The 25,942-nt window shown below is 43.3% G+C and overlaps 1 protein-coding gene across 1 annotated transcript in view; it reads right to left on the minus strand.

Annotated features, from left to right (window-relative positions):
• Positions 1 to 25,942, minus strand: part of shank3a (SH3 and multiple ankyrin repeat domains 3a) — a 185,339-nt gene that overhangs the window by 71,353 nt on the left and 88,044 nt on the right. Inside the window, exons 8-12 of the mRNA XM_008291012.1 lie at positions 19,619 to 19,696; positions 19,058 to 19,124; positions 18,024 to 18,253; positions 17,671 to 17,825; positions 6,969 to 7,150 (exon numbers count right to left, since the gene is read on the minus strand). Of these exons, the coding sequence (XP_008289234.1) occupies positions 6,969 to 7,150; positions 17,671 to 17,825; positions 18,024 to 18,253; positions 19,058 to 19,124; positions 19,619 to 19,696 (712 nt within the window). The remainder of the gene's footprint in view (positions 1 to 6,968; positions 7,151 to 17,670; positions 17,826 to 18,023; positions 18,254 to 19,057; positions 19,125 to 19,618; positions 19,697 to 25,942) is intronic.

The following is a 25,942-nucleotide window of genomic DNA, read 5'->3' on the forward strand; positions in this document are numbered from 1 at the left end:
TATGTGTTCAAAGGTATACAAGAGGTGGAGAAACAGAATAAGAGAAGGAGGGCAGAGGGAAAGACCGAGAGAGAGACATTTCTTCCATATGTGCTTCGGATATTAGGACAGCTGGTTGCTGAATACTTGAAGGATGCTGTTTATCTAACTTCTGGGAGGCAATTACTTACACTATGCTGCACAAAGACGAGCACACAAGCAGACGACACACTGACACACACACACTGACACACACATGTGCACCACACACGCACTTCATGGTGAAAACAACAATGGAGAGATGCTCATGCTTGCACATGCACAGAAACACACACACACACACACACACGCTTCATGCTACTAGCAGACAGAGATAGAGTCTAATTAATTCACCCTAAGCTCGCTGTGGGAAGCTAACAATGGTATTTAGTCTAAATTCAACACTTAGAAAACAGGCTTTCATCCAGCCTGATTTGAACATTCAAGGGAAAATGGAGGAATATTTCTTCAAATCTAAGAAAAATGCAGGTAAAAAAAATACATATATTGTCCTCAGGAATTAAATGGATTCCTTTTTTTTTTTATAAAAACTACACTAAAGGCATAATTTGATCATTTTTTTATTTCTGCCTTAACATGACATGTCAGAGCTGGAAATGCACTTAGTACCTGTTGCTTGGTAACGGACAGATGCATATGCATTTTAGTGTAACAATAGCAAGCTGTGTACTCAAAAACATAATGCATTGTGCACTGCTTCATTTGTATAACCCACTGCCTCTTAGTCCTGTCCAAGACACGCATGCACAACAGCGTGTACGCGTGTGTCGCTATTGTTGGAAAGAATTAAGTACAAGACAAGCAAGCTATCAGAGAACGGGTTCAACTGAAGGTGTTCAGCACGCCTGCTTTAGTGAATGGCCGAGCTGCTGTGTGTGTTCCCGGAGATCACAACTGCAGTAACAGATGCTTTCTGAGCCTGTGTAAAGGTAAACCTGGAGCAATCCATTAGAAGCCACTATATGGGTATGTATTTGTGTATTTTTGTCCCTATAGCCGGTCCAGGTATCCTCCATTGCCCACAGCAGTGTTAATATTCTGCACACACTGGGTGCGGCCAAACCCCATTAATCATGTTTGTGAATGTCTAATCTCAACATTACTTGCACTGGTTTCATTTTCATGGCTGTCTGCAAGATTTATAATGGCGTTTGGAGAAGGTGTGTGTGGTGTGCGCGCTCGTGTGTGTGTGTGTGTGTGTGTGTGTGTGTGCAAGAGATGTAATACACTGTTACGGAAGCATGCTCTTAAGTGTGTCACCTTGTTGAGGAGAAGAATGTCCTGAACGTGCAGTTAATGCTCCCCCTGTGTGTGTGTGTGTGTGTGTGTGTTTGTTTGTGCATGGGGTGGGGGCAGCGCGTTGACACACACATCTGTTCCTTTAAAGGGGAAATATCAGGCTCATTTCTAGCTCCACATTGTTGTACTTGGACTCTACTGGAGTAGCTTTACATGATTCACAGTTGAAGCCCCTCTGTTTGACTTAACCCTATTCAGGACTTTCATGCTGCCATATGTAGAAGGTCTTTGGACCCCAAGAAAGAATACGTGCAAAATATTTGTTGGTGTTCATTGTTTATAATATGTTAGATACATTTTCTGATAAGTTGACGTGCTTTTGGTTCCAAACGCACGACAAATTTAAAAAAAAATCTTCAAAAATAAAAAAACAATACCCGTCACCTAAACCAAATGGCCTGGGGTCCAAAAGACCCCAAAAGTCCTGAATAGGGTTAAACAAGCGACAGGCTTTTCATGTTGAAGGCACACTTTCTTTTGATTGGCTGGCTTTGCGGAAGCCTTTGTTCGTGAGCATCATCCTGTTGCCAGCTTTCAAGTTCTGAAAGAGAACTTCAAACCAAGCGAGTAACATAATTTTCACTTTTGACTGAAAAAATGGCAATTTCTCAAATCCATCAGTACAGATTTTATCCCAAATCCAATCTGGAATAAAGGCGTGAACAGCACGGACATCTGCAGCAACAAAGATCACAGCAGAGCATCTCTGTTTGGTAAACTCTGCACTCATTACCTGCTTATCATGTGACATAATGATGGATTAAGTCTTTCAGTCACACACTGTATACACCTTTTTTTCCCCCATATATATTCCCTGTTAATAGGTTCACATATTGTACAGGACATATGCTTAAAAGCAATCTGAAATTAAAAAAAATAAAACATAAAAAATCTGCTGTCACGAAATACCAAAAGTAACACAGCTGATGGAACATTACTCTGCTGTCTGCATATTATCTCCTTGAAATATTAGTTATTTGGATATTGGAGTACATTAAATGCCAACAACACTCAAGTTTTCTGTACATACATTCACCTAGAAGTTTTCTGTGTGTAATGCGTACCATTATACACGTATAACAGAAAATAAGGAAAGCTATAATTTGCCCCCCTTGCGTGTTTTTGTCTTCCTGTGTTAGAATCTGGAATTGTGCGTTTAGTTTGTACAGACACGTGTTTGTATCTGCTTCAGTGTGTGTGTGTGTGTGTGTGTGTGCAGACAAGTGTGCAAAAAGCTTGACCTGGTTATGGTGGCATGTTTTCCCATCCGTTACCATGGTGACCATAAGTGGCCTTTCAAGAGATGTCCATCCGGATGATGAGATCAGATTACATCAATGAATGGAAAGAGCAGAAACAAACACTGGGGTGAGCAAGGGAATGAGTGCAGAGAGGGGACACAAGGTGGTGGTGGTGGGGATGGACCATGGGGGCCTATAAATGGAGTGTACCAAAGGGTTGTCAAACACACACATACATACAGCATGACCACACATGTACACATCTGTACACAAATCCAGACCACAAAATCTGATAATCTTGGAACCACACATTTCTTTGAACTGCCATCGCTGACACACAATCGAACACACAACCTCAAACATAACCATGATATCAAGCCCATGCTGCTTTTGCAAGTAAAGTAAATAAGTCAAATGTATTTACAGGGTGCTTTTCACAGACCAAAGTGACAAAGTGCAGCCCTAAAACTAGATTTGAAGGCAAAAACAGAAATCAAAAAACACACACAAAAAAGGGGAATTTAAAACAATACCAAAATCAAAAAATTGCGGTCCGGTGACACTTTGTGAAGCGGTGAAGGGATAAAAGATCTCATTACGTAGGACTAACAGTCTGCCTGGAGAGCTGGATGTGGATGACCCTTCTAAATGGTGGACAGCGGGGTTGTTTGTCTAGACGAAGGCTGTCTAGAGACATTGATCGCAGACAACAGACCAATAGACTGACAATCACAGACTGAAGACTGGGAGTTTTTCCAAGCAATTCTTCATAATAGATAAGAAACTAGTCGGATAAAACATGGGCTCCAGAGACTCTGGGGCTAAGCACACATTTAAGGATCATCTACGCTTGCACAAGAGCGCTATGTGTGTGTTTATTAGTGCAAGGATGAAAAAGTGGAATTGTGCCACCTTTTGGGAACCAGAGACTGTTTGTTAAATTTCATAAACTAATTTTCCCAACAGTCACATCGTCTATTTGTGGCAGGAGAACTGATTTCATTTACAGTTAACGTTTGCAGTTAAAACCACTTTGTCATCCTTCTTTTAAAATAAAAAAAAATAATACAAATATTAGCTTTACCTTGATCTTCATCAGAATCATCATCATCAGTGTCATGAGTGTAATCGTCATCGTCCTCATCGCATTGGTTGTCAGCTACAAGGCATTACACGTGTTAACTGATAAAAATGTAGCTTCAGCACCGTAAATGGTTAAACAAATGAATGACACCACAACGCTCAAAGCTACTAACGGGCTACAGGTACGTTTCTAATACTACCAAACCACAACATTTACAGCAGCATGTTTCTGCAACAGCATGGATTCGATGGGGAATCTTTCAAATTTCAGCTGGTAATTGCACACTGCCAGAAAACTGTCATGCTGTACAAAAACAATAAATAATTGAGACTGTCCCTTCGCTCTAAACTAAAATGGGGTTTAGAATTTGACTCTTTGGCTGCAAAGTGATGCTGGTTAAACTGCTTTGTTTCATTTAGTGTTTCGTTCAACTTATTCCACACAATTTGAGAGGAAATCTTGCAGTGAGCAAAAAATAATTAGCACAATAGGAGGGCTTTCATATTAAGACGAAGGTATGAGTTAAGTGACATGATATGATCCAGAATCAGTCACTTCAGCCGGAAGAGCTACAGGAGGTTTTGCTCTAAAGATCTACTGTATTTACCATCTGAGTCCAGACAGTCATTCCTCACTACAAGTGGAAGAAACAAGAAATGGTTATTATGTGAAATTCTGAAGATTTCAAAACAAAATTTCACAAAACATAATTAGATGAAACATACTACTGTCTACTGCCAGGAACTAGAAAATATTTGGGTCTTCTTTAAATTAAAAAGTAAAAACACTCTCCTTCTATGGGATTCGGTGTTCAATACCAAACCAGGCCAACAATCTGTCCAACTAACAGGTGAGGTAATAAAAGTTAAGCTAAGCATCGATGCTAACTCTATTCACACACTGACATTCACAGACACATCATTTACCCAGTCTGATCTCGTCATAGACATGGTCCTCTGGTGTAGCCGGCGATTAATAAGCATGTGTGGACATTAACAAGAAAACAACGTCTGTCTGAGTTTGAGGGGTCGGGTCGGGGGGCTAACAGTCTAACTAGAACTGAATCATCAGCATGTTTGTCGTCTGAAGCAGCACCAGTTAGCTTCAGGGCACAAATCACGCTGCTGATGTCGACTTCACATACATGCAAATATTTAGAAGCAAACACAAATGAGCTTTTAGTTGGAGCTTATCAACAGCCCTGAGGATGTAGATGTTTCTGATTTGTTTGGCACCTTAATCATGAGGGGGAGACAAGAAATGATAAAAAATGATATCCTCCTCCTTCTCTTTTACTTCCCTCCCTTTGTCCTCCATTGTCAAAGAGCCCTATTACTATTAGCAACTCACCCATTTATGAATGCAGATTAGATGAAATGCATTATATATCAAACCAAGGGTCATCCATCTCTAAAGAAAGTGACTCTAAAGAAAGAGCCTTCCTGGGCGCCATCAGGCTGGTCTTCTAGGAGGATACAAAACGAACTAAACAGAAAGAATTTGGCTACCGAAACAAAACTTTTACACACAACCTGAGGAGCCAGGGCTTTGAGCTGTTCAACAACCAGTTGACATCGGTGATGTATTTCTCAATTTATATCCCAAGACTACAGAAGCATAGTGAATGCAACACAGTAATGGTTATGATGGTCAGTGTTGCATAACAGAGCCAGATGGTTTACTTGGCTGGGCCATGGTGCTGGCAGCCATATGACTGTAAGCTTGTTTCCTGCATGGCCAACATGAAAGAACGGCAAAACACTGAGTGTTCACATTAGTGGCAGGGTTATGGATTCAGTTGCACCAACAGAAAAGCCAGTGACAGCAGATCCATACAGTAGACGGAGGCGTGCGAGGCTGCTGTTGAGTCATCACATTTACAAAAACATTTGTGTCAACATCAGTATGCATCGCACTGTCAGACAATGCCCTATCATTCAGTTTTCGTCAACAAAAACAGTCATCATCTGTTTGTTATTCTTGTGCAAATAACAGCAGTGTTTCCATAAAACAGACACGACACTGTAAAGATGAGGCATCACAGCATACGGGAGGAGGTCTGCTAATAAAAGTTTGTAAGGTCAAAGAAGGAGGAAGACAGAACACACTGAGGAAGAGGTTTGACTACTGGAGTAAACATCCAAGCAGAGGAAAGGGGTCTCGTCATTGGATTTTGACTAGTATTTGTGCATCATTTGATACTGTTTATTTATTTTTTTGAAAACAAGAGAGAGAAAATGTGTGTGTGTGTGTGTCTTGTGGTTGTACACAATCCAAATTGAAATTCCAAATTGACCCTTAATCTGTACTTCCTGTACCTCTGTAGATCTGAAAGGAACATAAGAGGTCTCAGCATGAGTGCGGCCCCTCTCTCTCTCTCTCTCTCTCTCTGTGGCCTTTCTAAGGACATGAGGGAACTGTTTCCATTAAGCTAATGTGGGTTTGATCCATGGTGATGTATGTGAAGTGGCAGGATGTAGGGTGTGGGGTCAATGTGGAGCTGGGTGTCTGTGGACAGGTGATAAGAGGAGGGAGAAAAGCAGTTGTGTGTTGAGGGTGGGGGGAGGACTCTCAGAGAGGAGGAAGAACACAGTATATGTATGCATACCAACAACCAAAAGCACACGGGACCTGTTTGAATTTGCATGCCCTCTCCTTGAAGTAATCACAGATTTATAGTGAGATTGTACACACATCTCAAGTGGATTCAAACAGGGCCAATAACTAATTGCTTCACTGTAGGTGAAGGGTTGACACACTGAGGCGTGTGGGAGAGATACAGGGGGTGAGAAGAATATTGTGGAGTTTACCTTCTACGTCATTACAGTCATAGTCTGGAGTGAAGCATGGATGGAGACAAAAGCACACACACACAAACACATGAAAGCAAAGCCACTGCACCTCTGTGTAAAGCAGAAAACAGCACATTGATAAGGTTAATGAAATGAGAATTCACAATGTCAAGCTCAAACGTCACCGACATGACTTCCAGGTCGAGAGGTTACATAACAGCCAAAAACGTAGCGTAGTAATGACGTGTTTAGTGTCTGAGAGTGTGAGAGCACAGGAATGTTTGCTTTTCTTTGATTCTGCAACAAACCCAACTTTGACACTCATACAAGCCACATGTAGTCATGGACTTCCCAGGAGGTCCTAAACATCACAAGTGGTCGTGATGGAAAGTTGCTGACACGACATGAAATACAGAATATGAACAGCAGTAATGTCAAGTAGTAGTAGGTACAGTAGTAGGTTAAGTGAGGCAAAGACACACACAGCAACACAAATGGCAGCAGACAACCTACCTTTGACCCGTTCTCCACGGTTGAGCTGTATCTCTCCCTCCCCCTGTGGCGTGTAGGGCTTGACCACAATGAAAGTACGTCCTGGGACAGCACTGTAGAGTTTTCGTTTGGGCCCGCGGGGGCCGGCCAGTGCTGGAGGGGTGTGATGAGGTGGGCTTGGGTCTCGCTGCACTGAACCGGGGCTGTAAACAAACACATATGTTACTGTGGTGATTCCAGGGAGCTGGTAACTGAAGCCCGTGGTCACCGACATGGTCGTCAGTGGGACAGCAACCTGGTGACACCCCCTGGTTGTTATGGTGGCCAGGGAGGGATTCATAAACAAGCCCCAGTGCCTGCCAATCAACAGTCAATAGTCAGTGTTCCATGGGAGAGTCATGAGAGGAGAGTACACTCCTCCCAACCACTCTCGCCCTCTCCTCCTCTTCTTATTCTCTCTCTTCCTTCCTTAATAGCAATGACAGTATCCTTCTTGCTCTCTTCTACCTTCTCCTTCTATCTCGCCCCTCTCCCTCGCATCCTAATCAAGGTAGAAGCAGAAATATACAGAAACAGTGAAAAGGAACTGCACTGTTTCCTTTTCTGTGTGGGTCTGTCCGATCCGTCTGGAAGCCCCCCTTTAGTCAAACACATCCTGAGTTTGGGCTCCAGCAGAAGTCTCCTCCAGAGAGGGACAGAAATCCCCCGCGTGTCCCCAGGTCCAGATGCTCCAGCCTGGGCTACAGATCTTGCCTCGTCCTTGGGTCCTGGTTCTCCTGCTGTGGAGCAGAGAGGCTGGGTCTGCTCCCCAACTCCCGCTCCCTCTCCCGGGAGTCCCGCCGCGTCTGCCTCTCCTCTCCCCTCCACCCCTCACACATACACGCTCGCTCACACACACTCACACACACTCTGGCAATGCTGCTGCTGCTGCTGCTGCTGCTGCTGCTGCTGCTGCTGTTGCTGCTGCTGCTGCTGCTTCTGCTGCTGCTGCGCTCCGTGGCTCCCCTCCCCTTTGACGGCTCGCTCACACTCACACGCCACAAGCCCTCTATGTGCATTCTAGCTGTGCGCACAGGCACATACACAGACAGCCCCCTCCGCTCCTGCTAACATTGCACCTCCACTAGCATGGCATACGCCGCCACCAGCATGTCACCAACACACCGCCGACACACATGCACACGAGTCCCTGAATACGATTGATCTCCTCCTGCCTGTCTGCCCGAGAGCGTGCATGCGCCATGGCTCCCCGAGGCAGGCAGCTGACAGCATGTGTATGTGTGCGTGTGTGTGTGTGTGTGTGCTTGTGTGCAGTGGGGCGGGGGGCAAAAAAGCTCCAGCCCATTTGGTTTAATTGTTGCTCCTCCCTCTTTCCCCTTCTGCCTCAAATCCCCTCCTTCTCTCTCTCTCTCTCATTCTTTCGCTTCCATTCCTCCCTCATCTCTCCCTCCTCAACATTTCTTCGCACTGCATCTTCATCCTCTCTCTTCCCTCCTCTCTCTCTCTCTCTCTCTCGGCTGGTGAATTCTAATACAGCAGCAGCAGCAGAGCTCCGCCTAGTCTTCATTCATCACTACTTTGCTGCTGCTGTGTAAGTTACATTCAGCATCATCCTGTCGCTCGTGCTGTCAAAGCTTTCTCTCAAGCATTTTCCCAACTTGCATTAGAGCACATCCTTGCACAATGATGGCATATGTCTATTTAATACAATCCTGAGCTGGGATTTTCTTGCATGTATGCGTCTAATGCAACTGTAACAAGTGACAAGATTATGCTCTGAACTGGGACACTGATGCTATTCTCTGTAAAATTCACTTACAAGACTAGAAATCTCTAAACCCCATTCATCCCTGTCCATCCACCTTTAAATCTCTTCCCCTTAGCATATTGTATCAGTCACTTTATAGCCGTCACTCTTTCATTCACCTGATTGCAGCCTTCTGTGCCCTTTCCCCTTCCTTCTCACTCCCTCTGTCTACCTCTTTCCTCATTGCAAGCTTACTCTTTCCCGCCCCCAACTCTCTATTGCTTTTCTTGCTCTCCTCATCTCACCCAGCCTCTCTTTCTCCGTCCCCCTCCTCTCTATCGAAACAACGGCTTGCTGACGGCTTTCCAATTACCGCAGGGACTGAGGGTCTGGGATGGCTGCCGCATGTTAATGTCTGAGCACTGAACATCAGCAGCACACACAGCGGAGGAGGGGGGGGCTGGAAAAGCAAGGAGATGATGTCAAAATGACACAGATGTCACCAAATGGATTTCTTAAAGGATACCCAATTCAAAGACTCAAATCTACCTCCTCCACTCACACGCCTGCTGTACTGTAAGGTTATGCACACAGCCTGACCCCAGCTGCTCCCTGCAACTGAGCTAATGATAGCTGGGCAGACACATGTCGTCTATGTGTGAGATGGAGAGAAAAAAAGGGTGGAGCTGGTTTTTTGCTCTCTTCTTGCCTTTAATGACTTGTTTTTGTTTCACAGAATGAGGCTAAAACTGCACTTCAGCATGTCAGATAATAATATTGGATGAGATTTTAATGACCACAGATGAGAAAATCAAAAACTTACACCACGCACACCAACGTGACACGTCCAAATCTCTTTTTCGACCACTGTCTTTCCATTTTCGACACAAGATTTTAACAAGCTATTTCTTTCGGACGGGCTTTCTATACGATCTAAGCCAGGGGTGCCCAATCCTGGTCCTCGAGAGCCCCTGTCCAGCATGTTTTAGACGTTTCCCTCAGGATCGTTATCAGGCTTCTGCAGAGCTTGATGATGAGCTGATCATTTGAATCAGGTGTGGTGGAAGAGAGAAACATCTAAAACATGCAGGACAGGGGCCCTCGAGGACCAGGATTGGACACCCCCGATCTAAGCTGTAAAGAATGGTATCATGAGACACGCATAGGGTGCCTTCGATGTGTCGCATATCCTCTCTGGCTGGAAGAATCTGACGAGAAACTTCATTAAGTCATTTTGAAATTACTCCAAACGAAAGCATGTTGTTACACTGACGAGGAAAAATCTGTTGAAGGTTTTCTAATTTATTTCTCATCAGCTCTCAAGTTAGACATGCCAAGTGTTGTCCCTGTCTTAATCTGTATTTTTAAACAAATCCTGCTCATTTTGTTTGGCTGTTGGATATCGGATGTAAAATACTGGTCTATACATCTATATATCAATATTATTTCAGCAGGGTGTTTATTCTTTTTTTCCCCTCATATGTAAAGATACACAGCGTTCTGATTTTAAACCCGCTACTCGTGAAAGGCTTTCAAACGGCGATATTATTAACCGTTCTACATGCAAACTTGCACTGCTGCCAGTTTTCTTTCATTGTATCTTTTTCTCCTTCTGTTTCTCTGCGCCTCATTAAGACCGGCCTCAACAAGATACAGATGTAGGATCCATTACATGCACACACAAGTACACACATATACACACAAAGTTCTAATGCAGTCTATTACAAAAGCTCCATCGTTTCCTAGGACACCAGCCCTGCCTCTGTAACGATGGCAACTGTCAATAAAAGGAAAGAAAATACAGCCGACAAATGTGCTGATAAGTCAATAATATGAACTTGGATCTCTATAACAGGCAATTTGTCATAAGTTATTTCCCTTAAAATACACGGAACGCCGTCCTGATTGACTGTTTTCTCTCCGTCCATTGTCATTTCACACATTCACGTACTCCCATTGAAGAAAAAAGAAAAACACACAGCGTGCTGCAGTTATTGAATGCGCTACGACTATTTCAGTAAACAGATCACTGTGACCTAGACTCCGAATATGACTTGATTTTTTTTGCACTAATACAGAAAAGTAATATTAAATAGAATAAGATGCAGAAATATATGTCATGCTGTTTTGTATAATGAAGGGGGGGTGGTTCCAATTTTGTGTGAAAAGTGGAATAATGACTATGAACTGTATCTCTGAAATATAATTGAGCTGGTTGTTGTGTGGGCTCCTGGTTGTTGTGTGGTTAGCACCATCGCCTCGCAGCAAGAAGGTTGCCGGTTCGCGTCCCGGTGGGGGCACCGGAATCTTTCTGCGTGGAGTTTGCATGTTCTCCCCGTGCAGCGTGGGTTCTCTCCGAGTTCTCCGGCTTCCTCCCACAAGGTCCAAAAACATGTTGAGGTTAATTGGTGATTCTAAATTACTCCAGCCCCCCCGCGACCCTAGTGAGGATTACGCGGTGTATAGATAATGGATGGATGGATGGTTGTTGTGTGGGCTGTGAGCGGTGGTTAGCACCATCGCCTTGCAGCAAGAAAGTCGACGGCTCGCGTCCCGGTGAGGACATGCGTGGAGTTTGCATGTTCTCCCTGTGCAGTGTGGGTTCTCCAGCTTCCTTCCACAGTCCATGTTGAGGTTAATTGGTGATTCTAAATTGTGTGTAGGTGTGAATGTGAGTGTGCTTGGTTGTCTGTCTCTAAGTGTAGCCCTGTGATAGACTGGTGACCTGTCCAGGGTGTCCCCTGCCTTCACCCTGAGTCAGCTGGGATAGACTCCAGCTCCATTAGTAAAAAGCGAGGTATGAATTAAAATAAAAACTTTAAGCTGTAAATTGCTCAAAGCAACGACAACAAATGCTGTCTTTAGGTGCATTTGGTGTAAAATCAAGAGTAAATATTTGCATTGCGATTATCAGATGCTTAATTGGGATCAATGAGGCCGCTAAAACAGGTCAACATCTGAACAGCTTGATAATAAGCCCAGTTACCTCAGTATGGCTGTTGGTATGAAATGCCTACATAACTCTGAAGGTGCAACTGCAAATGTCGTTCAATGCCATTTTCACAGATGCTATCAACCTAAGCTGCTTCACTGTAGCATTTTCTCACATGACTGCCTTGTCTTCTCAAGTAAATGGCTTTTTCCTCAAATAGCCCAGCTCTCTAAGGTGAGATGAGCTCATTATAAACACAGTCATAATCAGCATTACACTTTGCATCCTAATGATCATCAGTCTGTCCTTGCTTTACTACACATGAATGAATATGTGCTCTCTCTCATTCTTTCCTGCCCAACGTGGGAGTGTTTATGGCTATCCAGGAGGAAGCAGAATGTGGACTCTGCTCATTGGGCAGAACATATTAAGGTCGCCAACAGGAAATCTGTTTGTACATAGACAGCCTATGCTCCGCGGAGACTTTACCATTAAGCTAAATTAGAAGAAAGGGTCAACTGGTCGTGATCAACACATTACTCTAAACTACGCTTCAATTTGAAAGAGGGGAGGAGCTCGCCTAAACAAACCACTTAGCTCATAGTGTAGCAAGACATTATTCACACACTAAAATAGTTGTTCTTCACTTTCTGCGTATACATTTGTTCTGCTTTACTGCAATACAAAATTTAATTAAGTGCATGATGTCAAGGAAGCGTGTTTAACGGCCACACTAAAGTCTTACGGCTCGGACGGCTCTTATTGTCTTTATGTTAGCAACAGGGCCAACATCTGTAGATTGTTGAAAAGGTGTTTGAAGTGTCTCTAGCGACAAGAGGCTTTGTGCGTTTTGAACTTCAAGAAGATTTCGGACAAAGCCCCTCAGGGTGTTCCTGTGAGGAGCCAAAACCTCTTTCTGAGCAGCGTCAGTCCTTCAATACAGCTACATGTGATGTTCAACAACTCCCTCCCAGCTGAAACAAAAAGGATTTAAGTATCTTGTGGCCTTGTTCACAAGCGCGTCTAAGACAGCATGAGATTGTGACAGTTGCTGTCGACGTGGCACCTGCTGCGATGAAGGTGTTGGGCTAGAACGTTATGGCGAAACGGGACCTGAGTTTGAAAGCGGGGTTCTCATTTGATCAGCGTTCCAGCTCTCACCTGCGGTCATGAGCTCTGGGAACTGACAGAAAACAAGAAGCCAAAATTAGTTTCCTTCACACAGTTTCTGGGCTCACCCTCAGGGACAAAGTGAGTGACTAAGATATGCTAAAGGAGCTTGGAGTAAAACCTTTTGGGCACCTCGAACTGGAGGAGACCCTGGGGCATAGCCAGAACACGCTGGAGGGATTACATATCCAATCTGACCCGGGGATGCCTCATAATCCCCCGGGAAGAGCTGGAGGATGTGGCTGGCGAGAAAAACATCAAGGCTACTAAACTGCTACCCCAACTCATACCAGAAAGAGTGACAGAAGATGCTGAAGCTACTTGAGGCACTGGTGTGTTGTAGATCTTTCATTAATGTTCAGAGGAAGGTCTGCTAACTTTAAACCACATCCACATTGTTCGATGCCTTCCGACTCCGACAAACACTCACACAAATAACTGCACATTTAGTAATACTCCATGTTGCATGAAACTACTGTATTGTTGATTTGTCGTGTGTCGTCATGCTAGTCCAGACAGCATTAGTGCTTCAAACCAATGGACCAGTGTTAGATCCCTGCTACTGATCAATACCAGTCCACTGTGTCCTCCTTTGAGGGTGAATTCTGCACAGGTAAAGCAGAATAAGCTCAAATGTCCATCTTCTTCCCAGATTTTACCCTATTCTTGTCTTTTTCACGTACCTCAGCCCAAAGATGCTGCGATTAATCATCCCACCGATAACCGCTAGTGTGACAAATGCAATGAAAGGCGGCATAAAGGTTTAAAGGAGGTGAGCAGGAACGGTAACAAAGAACAGAAAAATGAAGGGAACAGGACATTCCTCTGTTGGTTTCTTGCCATTATATACAGGCTGTATAACACAAGGGGTCACGATTCGGCACATCAGCAGGTAATGACACTGTTTCCTTCTCATTGACAACGTCTTGTGAAAACATTTTCATTTGTAATAAAGATTTGGTCCCCTGCATTTTCAGGAAATGGGCAGCAGGGCCTCACCTTAAATTCAAAATTGTATCCAACCAGTGCCCTGGGTGGAGATTTAACAGAACATGTGCTGGCGGCACTTTAATAAACTCCTAGAAAACTGTATAAAAAAACCATCACCTGATTTAAACCAGTCAAAAGCCATCCATCTATTCATTATGTATATACCACTTAATCCTCACTAGGGTTGTGAGGCGGCTGGAGTCTATCCCAGCTGAGCAAAGGTAGGGGACATCCTGGACAGGTCACCAGTCTATCGCAGGTCAAAAAAGTCAACCAAGCACACTCACATTCACACCTATGGACAATTTAGAATCACCAATTAACCTCAGCATGTCTTTGGACTGTGTGAGGAAGCCGGAGAACCCGGAGAAAACATGCAAACTCCACACAGAAAGATCCCGGGCATCCTAACCGGGGCGCGAACCGGGGATCTTCTAGCTGTGAGGTGATGGTGCTAACAACTGAGCTCATCATAAGGCATGTCATTGTCTTCACTTGTGTAACAAATAATCCGTGTGGTTGACTAAAAGTGATGACTAAATTAGTTGTTCATGTCTTCCTGTGTGTTTGTCGCACTCACTTGGAACACTCTGTGTAGGCATTACCACTTACCGGAATGAAGTGTGTCACAGCCTGATGCAATTTGCTGCCCTATGTGATTATATAAATGTATGGACCACCTCCTCACAGCCTGACCACTGCTGCTCTCAGCACAAACGATCTGAAGGAACGCTGGATGAACCAAAGATAATAAGCTGGATTTCCACCAGTTTCTTGTGAACCCTGCGGTCCACCAGGCCAGATCTAAGCATCAGGAAAAGCTGTTAGACTAAAGTTACAGTCGGCTGGCTCAGTTGAAAACAGGTAGAATGGTTGGAAATATCACCCAACATTGTTAGCTCCACTGGGTCAACCACATCAACCCAGCCTGCCGGTTTTAAAATATATCAAAGCCAGGGATCAGAAATTAGCTGCATTTGAGGCTAAATCACAAAAAGCCCAGATATTATCGCCTGTGTGACAAAAATACACAATAAGCATATTTACTTATTTTACTCTATGTTAGCGCGTGCCTAAAACAATCTCAAGCTAACTTCAAAAGCTGATAGCTAAATAAGAGCCACTGAGTAATTGAGCAACTCACAATGTAAACAGTTGATTTCAATAATCGATAGATCATTCAACCATCAAAACAGTCATTTTTGCAACTGCAATGGAAGTTCGTTAGAAAAAAAAAGGATGCTCTGTGTCAGCCTGTCATTGCTGAAACACTGAGCATCAAATCAAACTTAGTGTCTTGTGCTCAGCATTATACTAAACACACACTCATTCCCTGTAAAATGTGTCTATCTGGCAGCTTGATCATTTTTCTTCCAAATCACGATGTATAACTAAGAACCAAAGTGCACAATATCACAATTTCTGCCACTGATGCTGTCAAGACGTCGTCCCCTTGAGTATAAATTATCCCTCTGTATTGACACCATATCATAGCAAGTAGCCAATGAACCTCTTATGACACAGACAAATGTGCTTTCTTTAAAACCCACTATCACGTCTAGTTATACCGTCTCCTGCATCTGCTGGAGTCAATGTTGTCTGATGTTGTGAGCTTTGTTTGTTATTCTGTTCTGATCTAGTTTAAACACACCTCTCTGACCTATCCTGTCTATTGTCCCAATCTGCTGAACGCCGGCCAAGCCATGGAACCCTGGCAGCTCTGCACACAACCACGGAGGAGGAAGTGATGGTGAGTTCCACAGGAACTTGCTGGAGTCTGCCGTTGGGCGGGCTGTTGACCGGCCAAGCTAATTTCACACTCCCCTGGCACCCATAATGCCTCTAGAGTTACCATGGGCATAAACAGAAGGTCAGAGAGAGACACAGAGAGAGGGAGGGAGAAATATTACTGAAAAAATATTCAAGGACAGCATCAGTCTCACTTGGGTGCAGGTTCTGGCCATGGAGACCAGCTGCTCATTTTGGGCTTTTTATACATTCTCCTCACTTTAATACATGGTGTAAGGGTAATGCACACTGAAGAACGAGGTCTCAACTCCCTGTGTACAGAAGGCCATTTAGGCCAGGACACAGCAGATACACTGCTATCTTTGTGCCTTTTCACTTCTGTCTTTCCCACTTTCTTTTCACGCAGTATAATTATCCTTGTGCACAATGAGCACAGATACAGTGCAAAAGGTGTGTATCTGTGCCAGTGAATGTTAATGCTAAAGCAGATGTATCAGAGGAAGATGTACCTAACCCGTAACACAACATTAAAGAGTGGAGTTTGATAATATAGTGTGAATGCATGAACTTAGTTTCATTTAATTTGATTCTCGCATAATTTAGTTCATGCCTTTAGCTTGAGTTTCCTGTGATGTAGGAGTAATGTGACCTAAAGGATGCGACTGCTCTGTGGCTCCAAACCACAGACTGACGGCAGAGTCTGTATGTGCACTAATGACAGAATAAGAGGTAAAAAGTGTGTACACGTGCATGTGAGAGAGACTCTTTGATGGATGGAGTGACAGGAGAGTATTAGAGGAGAGAGGAGTACAGCTGGAGCTGTGTCTGTAATGCAATTCCCCTGTCAGACATCAGACTGTTGCACACACACACACACTCACACACCCTCACACACACACACACACACACACTAGACACATCCACACACAGTGTGCGGCGCAGAGAAATCCATTAGGTGTGTGCTGTACGTAGGTGATCCTGTGCTGACATATGATCATAATAAAAAGCTTAACAAACCAAGTGTCTGTAAACCAGTTTAATCTTTCGCTCCGAGATGTGATCAGAGCCCCGGTTTACGGTGCAGTTTGTCTAATGGTTCAACGTACAAGGGAGGAGATTTGTTCCAGCACCCATCAGCGCAACTACATCTGCGGATTTATGTATCAGTCCACTGACAAGCTGTTTTGAACCGAGCGGCTCGTCCAATGACGTTACTCATAGCTCTAATTTCTGAATGTGTCCGCCGTCTCTCGCTCAGTCTCTCTCACACCAACTGACATCCACACACACTCACAGATTGGCAGTTTTCAATTGGTCCCAATGGTGATAATTATTAGTACCTTTCCATCTGTCTATCACCAAACCTATCCACACAGTCATGTGGCACACATGTACAGAAACACAGAGACACAAAAACACTGATCTGAAGTATGTTATTCGCCTTCTGTCCTCCCAGCAGGACTAATGCTGCATTTCAGCCGAGCTTGTTACATAAACAGGGCTGTTGTTTATGCCTGGTGCACATCATGCCACTGATCATGCAGTAATACCTTGACAGGAGCACGGGCCACACAACAGCTACACCAAATGCAATTATAACAGTCCTCCTCCAGTTCTGTGTCTCAGTCTGTCACTACAAATCTGACACCAATTTATTAACATACATTTTCAGATTCAATTCATAGTTTCTGTCTGATATAGATGACTTTTTTTTGGGCAGGCTGCAAGAACAGTTTTGACAGTAAACCAACTTTTATATGTGCCAGGGATAGATGCATGAATAAATAAACAAGATTCTGCACTGATTGATGTTATGTCATGTTTATCACCAGTAGCAGACGGTAGCAGATGGAATAAGATGCAGAGTGCTGCCTGGTGACTAACAAGTGACTCAGACACATCACATGGGGCTTTTTGATTTTTGAAATTAGGTTTAAATATCAAAGTAGGTGCATAATCACAAGGTCAGTCACAGATTATCTTTTTAAAGTGAACAGCTGCCAAGACTGGCAAGTGTTTAACACGAATTAGGAAGAGGAAGAAAGAGACTTACTTGTTTATAAAGCTGTCTAAAAATTAGTTTAGTTGAGCATTACTACAGATGAAGCTGAAATGTCAAAGTAAATCCCACAGACCTGAGCCTTCCACGAGGGCCATGTCCGTGAGGGTAGCCATGGCTGTGGGACCGTCTGGGAACAGGCTTGTCCTCTTCGTGCATGTGATGTAGCGAAGGCGAGCGGGAATGGGAGGATCTGGAGCTGCCGGTACTCTGGAGACTGCTGTCAGGGATCTCTCCGTGACGACTCTGACACAGAGGAGAACAGACGAGCATCGCGCACACACGTGTTAAAATAATACACACAACTAGAAATAGAACGCACCAGTGACATTATATCAAATGATCTGTCCAAGTTATTCCTTGTCTCGATCCTTCTAACCTCATTCATGAATTTCTATTAAAATTTCACACCCGTTCAGCCTGACTGACCTCTCCAAGGCTGCTGTGCTGCTGCCCAAGAGCTGGCAGGCTGCGCAGCGAGGGGACAGGGGAGTGACCCTGACGGCCGCGGATTTCTCGGGGGGCCTGACTGTGGATGTGATCATGGTCCCCGTTCAGGTTGTTGTCACTCGCAGAGCGGAGCAAGGAACGCGGCGAGGGCAGGGGGCCAGGCATCACACGTCGACGGTTGGTGTAGGAGGGGGTCTCCCTGAAAGGCACTGAGAAGGGAAAAAAAAAGAGACACATGCTGACTTAGGAGCACATTTTATAGCAGGCTGCAGAATGAGCGGTGGTTAAAAAACGCAACTCGACAGATTTCAATGTTGTTGTTTTTTTGGAAAGCTTGTTACTTGGTTGCACTAATCACAGTTGGCTTTGAGCCTGTGTATTTACATACATGTGCAAACTTTTGCATAAGGATTACATGGTGGTACTGCAGCAAAGCCTTAGAGTTGAATGTACTAATCCACAGTACTGCCATATCAGTCTTTGCAATTATTGTATTTGATCACTGAAGAATAAAGATCAAACACAGAATAAGAAGAAAAGTAGATTGATAATGGGATCACTAGATTGTTAACATAGCAGTGAATTACTAACGAAGTGGAGATGTGTGTTCACACTTACAACATCAACACACTGGCTGTATATAATAAGATGCATCTATAGTACAATGATGGAGTGTTAATGAATTCTACACTGTTCATTTCTGTTTGACTTGACCAGGAATTAAACATTTGAGTAACACTGCTTCCCAACATAAAGAGTAGGATATTACACCGTGTCCACACCAGATGGCAGAGTTTTCCTGCATGTTGCTTCACAGAGAAGCTGCTCAACTCAGCAGGGATCTAATAATCCCCCTGAAACCTTTTCTACATTTCCATCTCCTTTGTTTAATTTTCTCTACCTAGTGTATTTAAACTATGATCGCTTTCCTTTGGCTTCTGTCCAACTCTACATTCATGTTGAAACCCTGCAACACACTGAGGGGAGATGTACGACCGCCGCTGTCGTCTTACCAACATCTGATGCTTTGTGGACCTTGATGATTTCTGCCAGATCAAAGTTTCCTGCGATTATAGCCACCTGGAGGAGGGAGAAGACAGCAGCAACATGTTAGTCTGTTCAGCAAGAGAAACTTAAACAACTCGCAAAATTTTTATTAATATAAATACATCTCATATTGTTGTTTTTTTTTTTTCTTCTCTTTCACACTGTCCTAATAAATATCCCACACACTTGTCGTTGCTGTAGTAGCTGTTAAAATGTGTGTGTGTGGCGGTGCTCTGGACACTGCATGCACCAGCCAGGCTTGTGTACGAACAAATTAAGTTTGATCTGCGCAGGAAATCTGTGTCAGTGTCAATTTAATATGGACTTCATCAACCAGAAATGCTGGACGAAAACTGTAAGTCTGCGTGGGTGGGAGCCATAGGGCTGCTTAAGTTTTTAATTGCAATGAATGTATTCAATGCGCCAACATGAGGCCGTGTATCTCAAATAATTGAGCTGTGGTATGTCAGAATTGCTAAGTATAACGCACGCAGCAATATACAGAGAATGTTGGACACCTCACATACCTGAAAAGCAGTCTGGCTGTTGTAGTTCTTTATCTCTTTATTGGCCCCACGGAACAGGAGAACTCGTGCACAGCTATCCTAAATGACAAAGGAGAGATTTATGCGTTTGGCTGGGAGCATTATAGGTCACCGTATTTGATTTTTACCTTATCTAACAACATACACACAAACAAATGCACACATTCATTCTTAAATAAGGACAAACAAGCGCACACGCAGTCAAGCACCTACACACGGTGATGTATAGGACTCCTGTGGGTGCCATTTCAAAGCGTCTAATTGGCCTCTCTATTAGAGGTGGGTGGTATAAAAAGTATAAGTAATGTGCCATGAAATGGATTTACCTATACTGTTTGTTTCCGAAAAGGATTTTAAATGTCACATCAGATAAAGAGCACTTAAGCTTTAAATCAACTCACAATGTGTTATCCAGTGCAGTTGCTGCTGGCAGTATTACTGATTAGCCAAAGAACAAAACAAAACAGGATTTTATCTGTATTTCTAAAAACAAATGCAATACTGCAACAAAAAAGAAAGGTTAACAAGTGGCCTGCCCATGCTGCCACGGGGGCAGGAGCACACAGTTTCAAAGGTGTTAGAAAAACTCAACTTTATGCAATTTGAACATGGTTTAAAAAGTCAAATATCAAGTGGCGCATGATGATTTGTCCGTTATGCACTATGACAGATGTTGCCAGAGGCAGCATTACAAACAACCTCTTTGATCACCTCTAACAGAAACAGGCTTACAAGACTGTTTGAGAATGAGTCTGATGTTTAAAACGCAAAAGGAGAAATCCTTGTAGCTTAACCTAAATTTCTGAAATTAAGAAAAAACCCATTTCCATAAGGTGCTTTGTATTTGCAATGTAGACATCTTTGTTGAGACACTGACAACTAGCCACTGTCTTATGATAAGAGAAGCCACTGGTGGAAGAATATTATAACAACAGCAGCTGTGAGTTTACACAAAGACATGATTCCCATCCAAACCGTAGTACAAGACCTTAAGGCTTTGGTAAAACAATGCATTCAGCATGTAGTACCAATCTGCAAATGTTTCACCCAAAAGCACATCAACCCTTAAGCGAAAAACAGAACACACACACACACACACACACACAGTCAAGTTTCCATGACTTGAGATGACATTACACTGACTTCTGTACATGCATTTCCTGGAGCGTTAACTTTAAACCAAGTCTCCACTCAGCAATTTAATGATTTATGTTACGGGGACTTGCTTTTCAATCGCAAAAGCTTTGGTGGGTCTCAACAGCGTGAAGGTGTAAACAGTATATATACACACATGCACAGCGTTAGCTCTGCAGGAAAAAAACCAAAAAAACTGTTAACGCTCAACATGAATGGAAACAAAAACACTTTAAGGTATAGTTTAAACTCTTTGAAATGATGCAAGTTACCCGAGTTTGCATTCAAACGAATGATGAGGGGAAAAAATAAATGCTGATACATACTGCTGTTCTCCCAACTTCAGTTTGTGCGGCTGTGAAAATTTGAGCTCAAACAATCCCATTCTGCTTTCTATAGAGATGCATATTTTATGGCACTTCCAGATTAGACTAATCTGTACCATGCCTACGTACCACTGTTAACATCTTCAAACTTTCTGGTTGGTAAACATTCGCATTCAGGATATGACGTATGCCTAAATCACCATCCAAGAGAAACTTAGATTCACAGTAAACATGTAAGTTATCCAACTGATGGAGTCCCTATAAAACATTACCGTGGAGTACTGTTGACCTTGCTGCAGTTCTGGTTTCAGATGCACCGACAAGAAAAGACAATCCACATACTTCAGAGTTTTTATGACTTCTGTCCAACCTAACCAAATGTCAAGTAAACATTCAATTCCACCGTGAGACCGGAGCAATCCTTCAGCGGTGGTTGAAAAAGTGACAGTTTAGTAATGTTGAACTAATAATAAGCACACTCCTGATTTTGGGATAGCTTGCTTTTTATACCTGTTTCACACCGAGTACACCTGATGAGGACCAATATTTACCCAAACACACCATCGCAGGAATCATTGCACTTTGCACCAGATAAAGAATGCAAAATTCACACAAACACGCTGGACTTTGGGTTAAAACATCCTCAAGTATGGTTCAGAATAGCAAGTGTGAAAGCGTCCTCATTTAGAGTAAACACAAAGAAAAAGCAAGAATTAAATAAAAGTCTCGGAGATGGACGGTCCTTACAAAACGACTCAAACATGCCCCGCAAAAACCCGTGGAATGAAAATGTGCAAGCGAGTGTAGAAAGGCAATAGTTACAAAAGGCATTCAGCATATTAAAGCCAGTTTACAAAGCAATGGATTAACTAGAGCTACAAAAAAAGTGGGTATAAAAGCATGAGCTGAAACTGGTTTAATACAAGGAACACATTTCATCCAGCATAAAACAGACATCCTGATTAGTTCACAAGCACACATTTCTCTCTCTCATGTGTAGGACAATTGCCATACGTTGTTCTGTGTGTAAATGAGCACAGGCCCCCTGGCAAAAAAAAAGCCTAACTGTGGATTGATAAACAGGGTTGTGCGTCCACGTGCTGGCTGTCTGAGGGTCGATATGTAATTTAGCACAGAGGGTCGAATTAATAGGACATTTTCTTTACAATCAACACAATGACTCCGGTGACTCCGGTCATTGCTGAGTTTTACATTCAGGGACACGCGTGTACACATTAATTGAGTATGTGGTTCAGTTAATAAGAATCCATGTGGTTTCAGGCAATAAACCGGGAACATCTAACCCACTCTCGTATGCACTGCAGCACCCTCTTCTGGTAAACAATTTGAAGGAAAAACCTTGACCCCTTACAACGAGGTCATCTGGTGGCTCTGATGTGGCACAGTTTGGATTTGCTGTGTCCTTTGCAGCCACCAGATCTCCACCCAACTGAACACCTACAGGAGATTCTGGACAAAGGTGTTCGTGATAGTGTTCTCTTCTACCATCATAGCACAAAATGAAGGAACATATCTTTTAGAAGATTGATGTTCCGTCCTTCAAGTATAGTTCCAGAGACTTGGAGAATCAAATCAAATCAAGTTTATTGTCATTTTGCTGTAGTACAGGCAAGACGAAAGAGCGTTTCTTCAGGATCCAATAACTTAAAGCAATTTAAATAAAGAAGTGTTTGCATATCTGGATCAGCAGTTCTGACAGCTTGTAATAATAATAATAATTGATCAGATTTATATAGTGATTTTCTGGACACTCAAAGACGCTTTACACTGTCAATTATTCATTCACACACATTCATTCTGGTGGTGGTAACTACGATTGTAGCCACAGCTGCCCTGGGGCAGACTGACAGAGGCGTGGCATCCATTCTGCCCCTCCGACCACCACCTCAAACAATCCATTTATAGGCATTCACACCAGGCAAGGTTGGTGAAGTGCCTAAGGACGCAACGATCATGAAACAGGTTACAGGGCGGAATCGAACCGCCAACCATCCGATCATCGACCGACTCGCTCTCCCACCTGAGCCACAGCCGCCCTTGTGGCATGAAGCTGTTGATCATTCTGGAGGTTCTTCATTTAGTGCTCCAGAAACGTTTGCCTGATGGTAGCAGTTCAACCGAGTGAGGAGTCCCTGAATATATATATGCCAAGGTGTACTGAAAGTGTTCTAGTGGCATGTGGTGGTACAACACCTCACTAAGACACTTGTTTCCTTTAATTTGAGTGACTCAGTCTGCACTTAGCTGAGCTACATATAGAGATCAGGATGTCAACTGAAACACAGAAAACCTGCAAAGTCCACGTAAACATAGATGGTGAAGACAGTGGGGTATTCATAAATGGAGCAGGTGTAATGAATAATGTATGATTACTTTGCTAATAGCCAAAACCCACGCACTAAAACTGCTAAAAACCTATATAGATAAATGCCTATGGCAGTTAGATTAGCTAATCACCCATACATTATGCAGCTGCACACACAACCATGTGAATACACACACACACACACACACACACACACACAGGTAAACAAACACCTAGTTTGCAGTGTAAAACTTATAATGATCACCATTTTCAGAGCAATTCAAATAATATGTGAGGAGTGACGTGTGTCTGACCTTGGACAATGTGTTTTATTCAGGCAGATCTGTGTCTATATGGAACATGTCTGTGTGTTTCTACTTCATCGCTTTAGTGCCAAAAGAGTGAAACACACAAGAGTCCACCAAGGTTACAGAGAGATGTACAAGAGTAATAGGAGACATGCTACACGCGAAGGAATAGAGAAGGATACAAAGACAAACTCAAGCGAAGACGAATAAGTATGATACAATAATTTTCCCTCCCTTAACCTTGTATATCCGCAGGCTGTTTTCAAAGTATAACATGTGCCTTAGTCTATTCGTTTCAAATGCAATGTGTTGCATAACTCTTCTTCAAGCTGTGGATCATGTTGATTATGTTCACTGAGGTTAGTGGGAAAATATTTTTTTAAAAACTCTTAAATTCTTGCTGTTACAAATGTCTGTAAATCAAGCTTGAGGAGCTAGAAATAAGCGGTAGTATGTGTCACAAACAGAGCTCACCTGGCAGACCGAGTTCTTGCTATTTACATGCATGTTATAAGATATTAACCTCCCGTCTGCTGATGCAATACATATGTAACTGTCTTATGATTAAATGAATGGAGGTGTGAATAACACAGCAGTGGAACTCGTGGATTTGTGCGATTTGATGACTTCCTGCATGCTTTTTTTTTTTTTACAGATGCATATAATACAAAGGCAAACGCTGAGGCTAATTACAGCGTGGCCCATCTGTCTTGGTCTTCTCTCCAAGGTTTATGATAGGGATCCTCTCAGAAACCATTCCAGTCCTCTCCATGGTTTGCTAGATGTGATTACTTTTGGTACACAGGAATGCATACAGTACGGCGCTAAGTCGAGTAATTTACACTAATGACGAAACTCAGTCGTGTGTAAAGAATGTGACAGATGGCTCCTCGCACAGCCATGTTTATACATTTGAGGATTCTTTCTGTCATTGGAACTGAAGCAGCACATTTGGCATCCTCCGCTGAGTACAGAGCTTGATTTTTACATTGGATAGTGACTAACATTTAAAGTGCATGGGATAAAATAACACCTGGATTGTTACTCTTTGTGTACAACATAGTACAAGCTCTACAGCATGGAATACAGTGGTGCCTCCTTCAGACAGCATATTATAAAGTTGTCCCTAGATTTTATTGGTTTGACCGGTCTGGGCAGGTCTGTGTGTGTTCTGTGCCAAGTCTCTTTCATTTCGCTCATCAGCGCTGTCCCCCCTTGCCATTTCCAACAGCACTGTGTCTTTCCTCATTCGTTGAAACCCCCTCTTGTGGATCTGTCGGCCAGGCAGAGACCCCCACCTCGCCTTCATTCACTGTCGCTGGTCACATCTGCAGAGCTAAAAAACCCAGTGAGTGAATAGTAATAGCCAGCCAGATCCAAGGAATGGGGTTTTAAGAAAATCGAGCAAGCTTATTCCGCGATGATGAACTCTTTGATATTTAGTCATTCATCCCCTCTCGTCCAGACTCATCTGTCTGCCCCTCTTTCTGACACTCTCCTTTCTCTCCCCATATGGATCTATTGATCTCTCCACTGGGCTACTTGTTTCTCACTCAATTCCACCAGCCCATTTCTTACTTTGATTGTACATAATCATCCAAGCAGGCCTGCTATGGGCCTGCTAGAACCCTGCTAGGATGCTCTGTGTCTAGGATCAATCAGCTCAACATGGTGTTCGGTCTCCACTGGCAGGATAACAGCCATCCTCATCAGAGGGAACAGACAAGACCTGGGACATGGTCCATTACCAAACTGAAGACTTACAAGAAGCTGTACAAGTAACTGTAAATTAAACTATTCATCCATTCTGTCTTTGATTACAATCCCTCTCTCCGCAGACATGCACACACAGCGGCGTTCCCATCACTTCAGGACATTACACTGACTCTGCACTGACATTCATTTTTTTGAAGACGTACACCAACTGCTGCTACTACTGCTCGAACCCTAACCTGAACGTGACCCTGACACGAAGCTTTCACAGTGAAATTGAATGATTTATGTTCAGGGGACTTGAGGCTCACCAACAGAAGTATGTCCCCGCAACATGAGGAGAACATGTACACACACACACACACACACACACACACACACACACATAGATACACACACACTTAGACACTAGTTGTCCCTCCTTTGAGAACGTGAAGATGTAACGACTGAAGTCACGTGGATGTGTTACAAAACAGCTTGCATTAAGTATTGATGCTGT

Source organism: Stegastes partitus, unplaced genomic scaffold (genome assembly GCF_000690725.1).
Source record: "Stegastes partitus isolate 25-593 unplaced genomic scaffold, Stegastes_partitus-1.0.2 Scaffold709, whole genome shotgun sequence".
Lineage (NCBI taxonomy): Eukaryota > Metazoa > Chordata > Actinopteri > Pomacentridae > Stegastes > Stegastes partitus.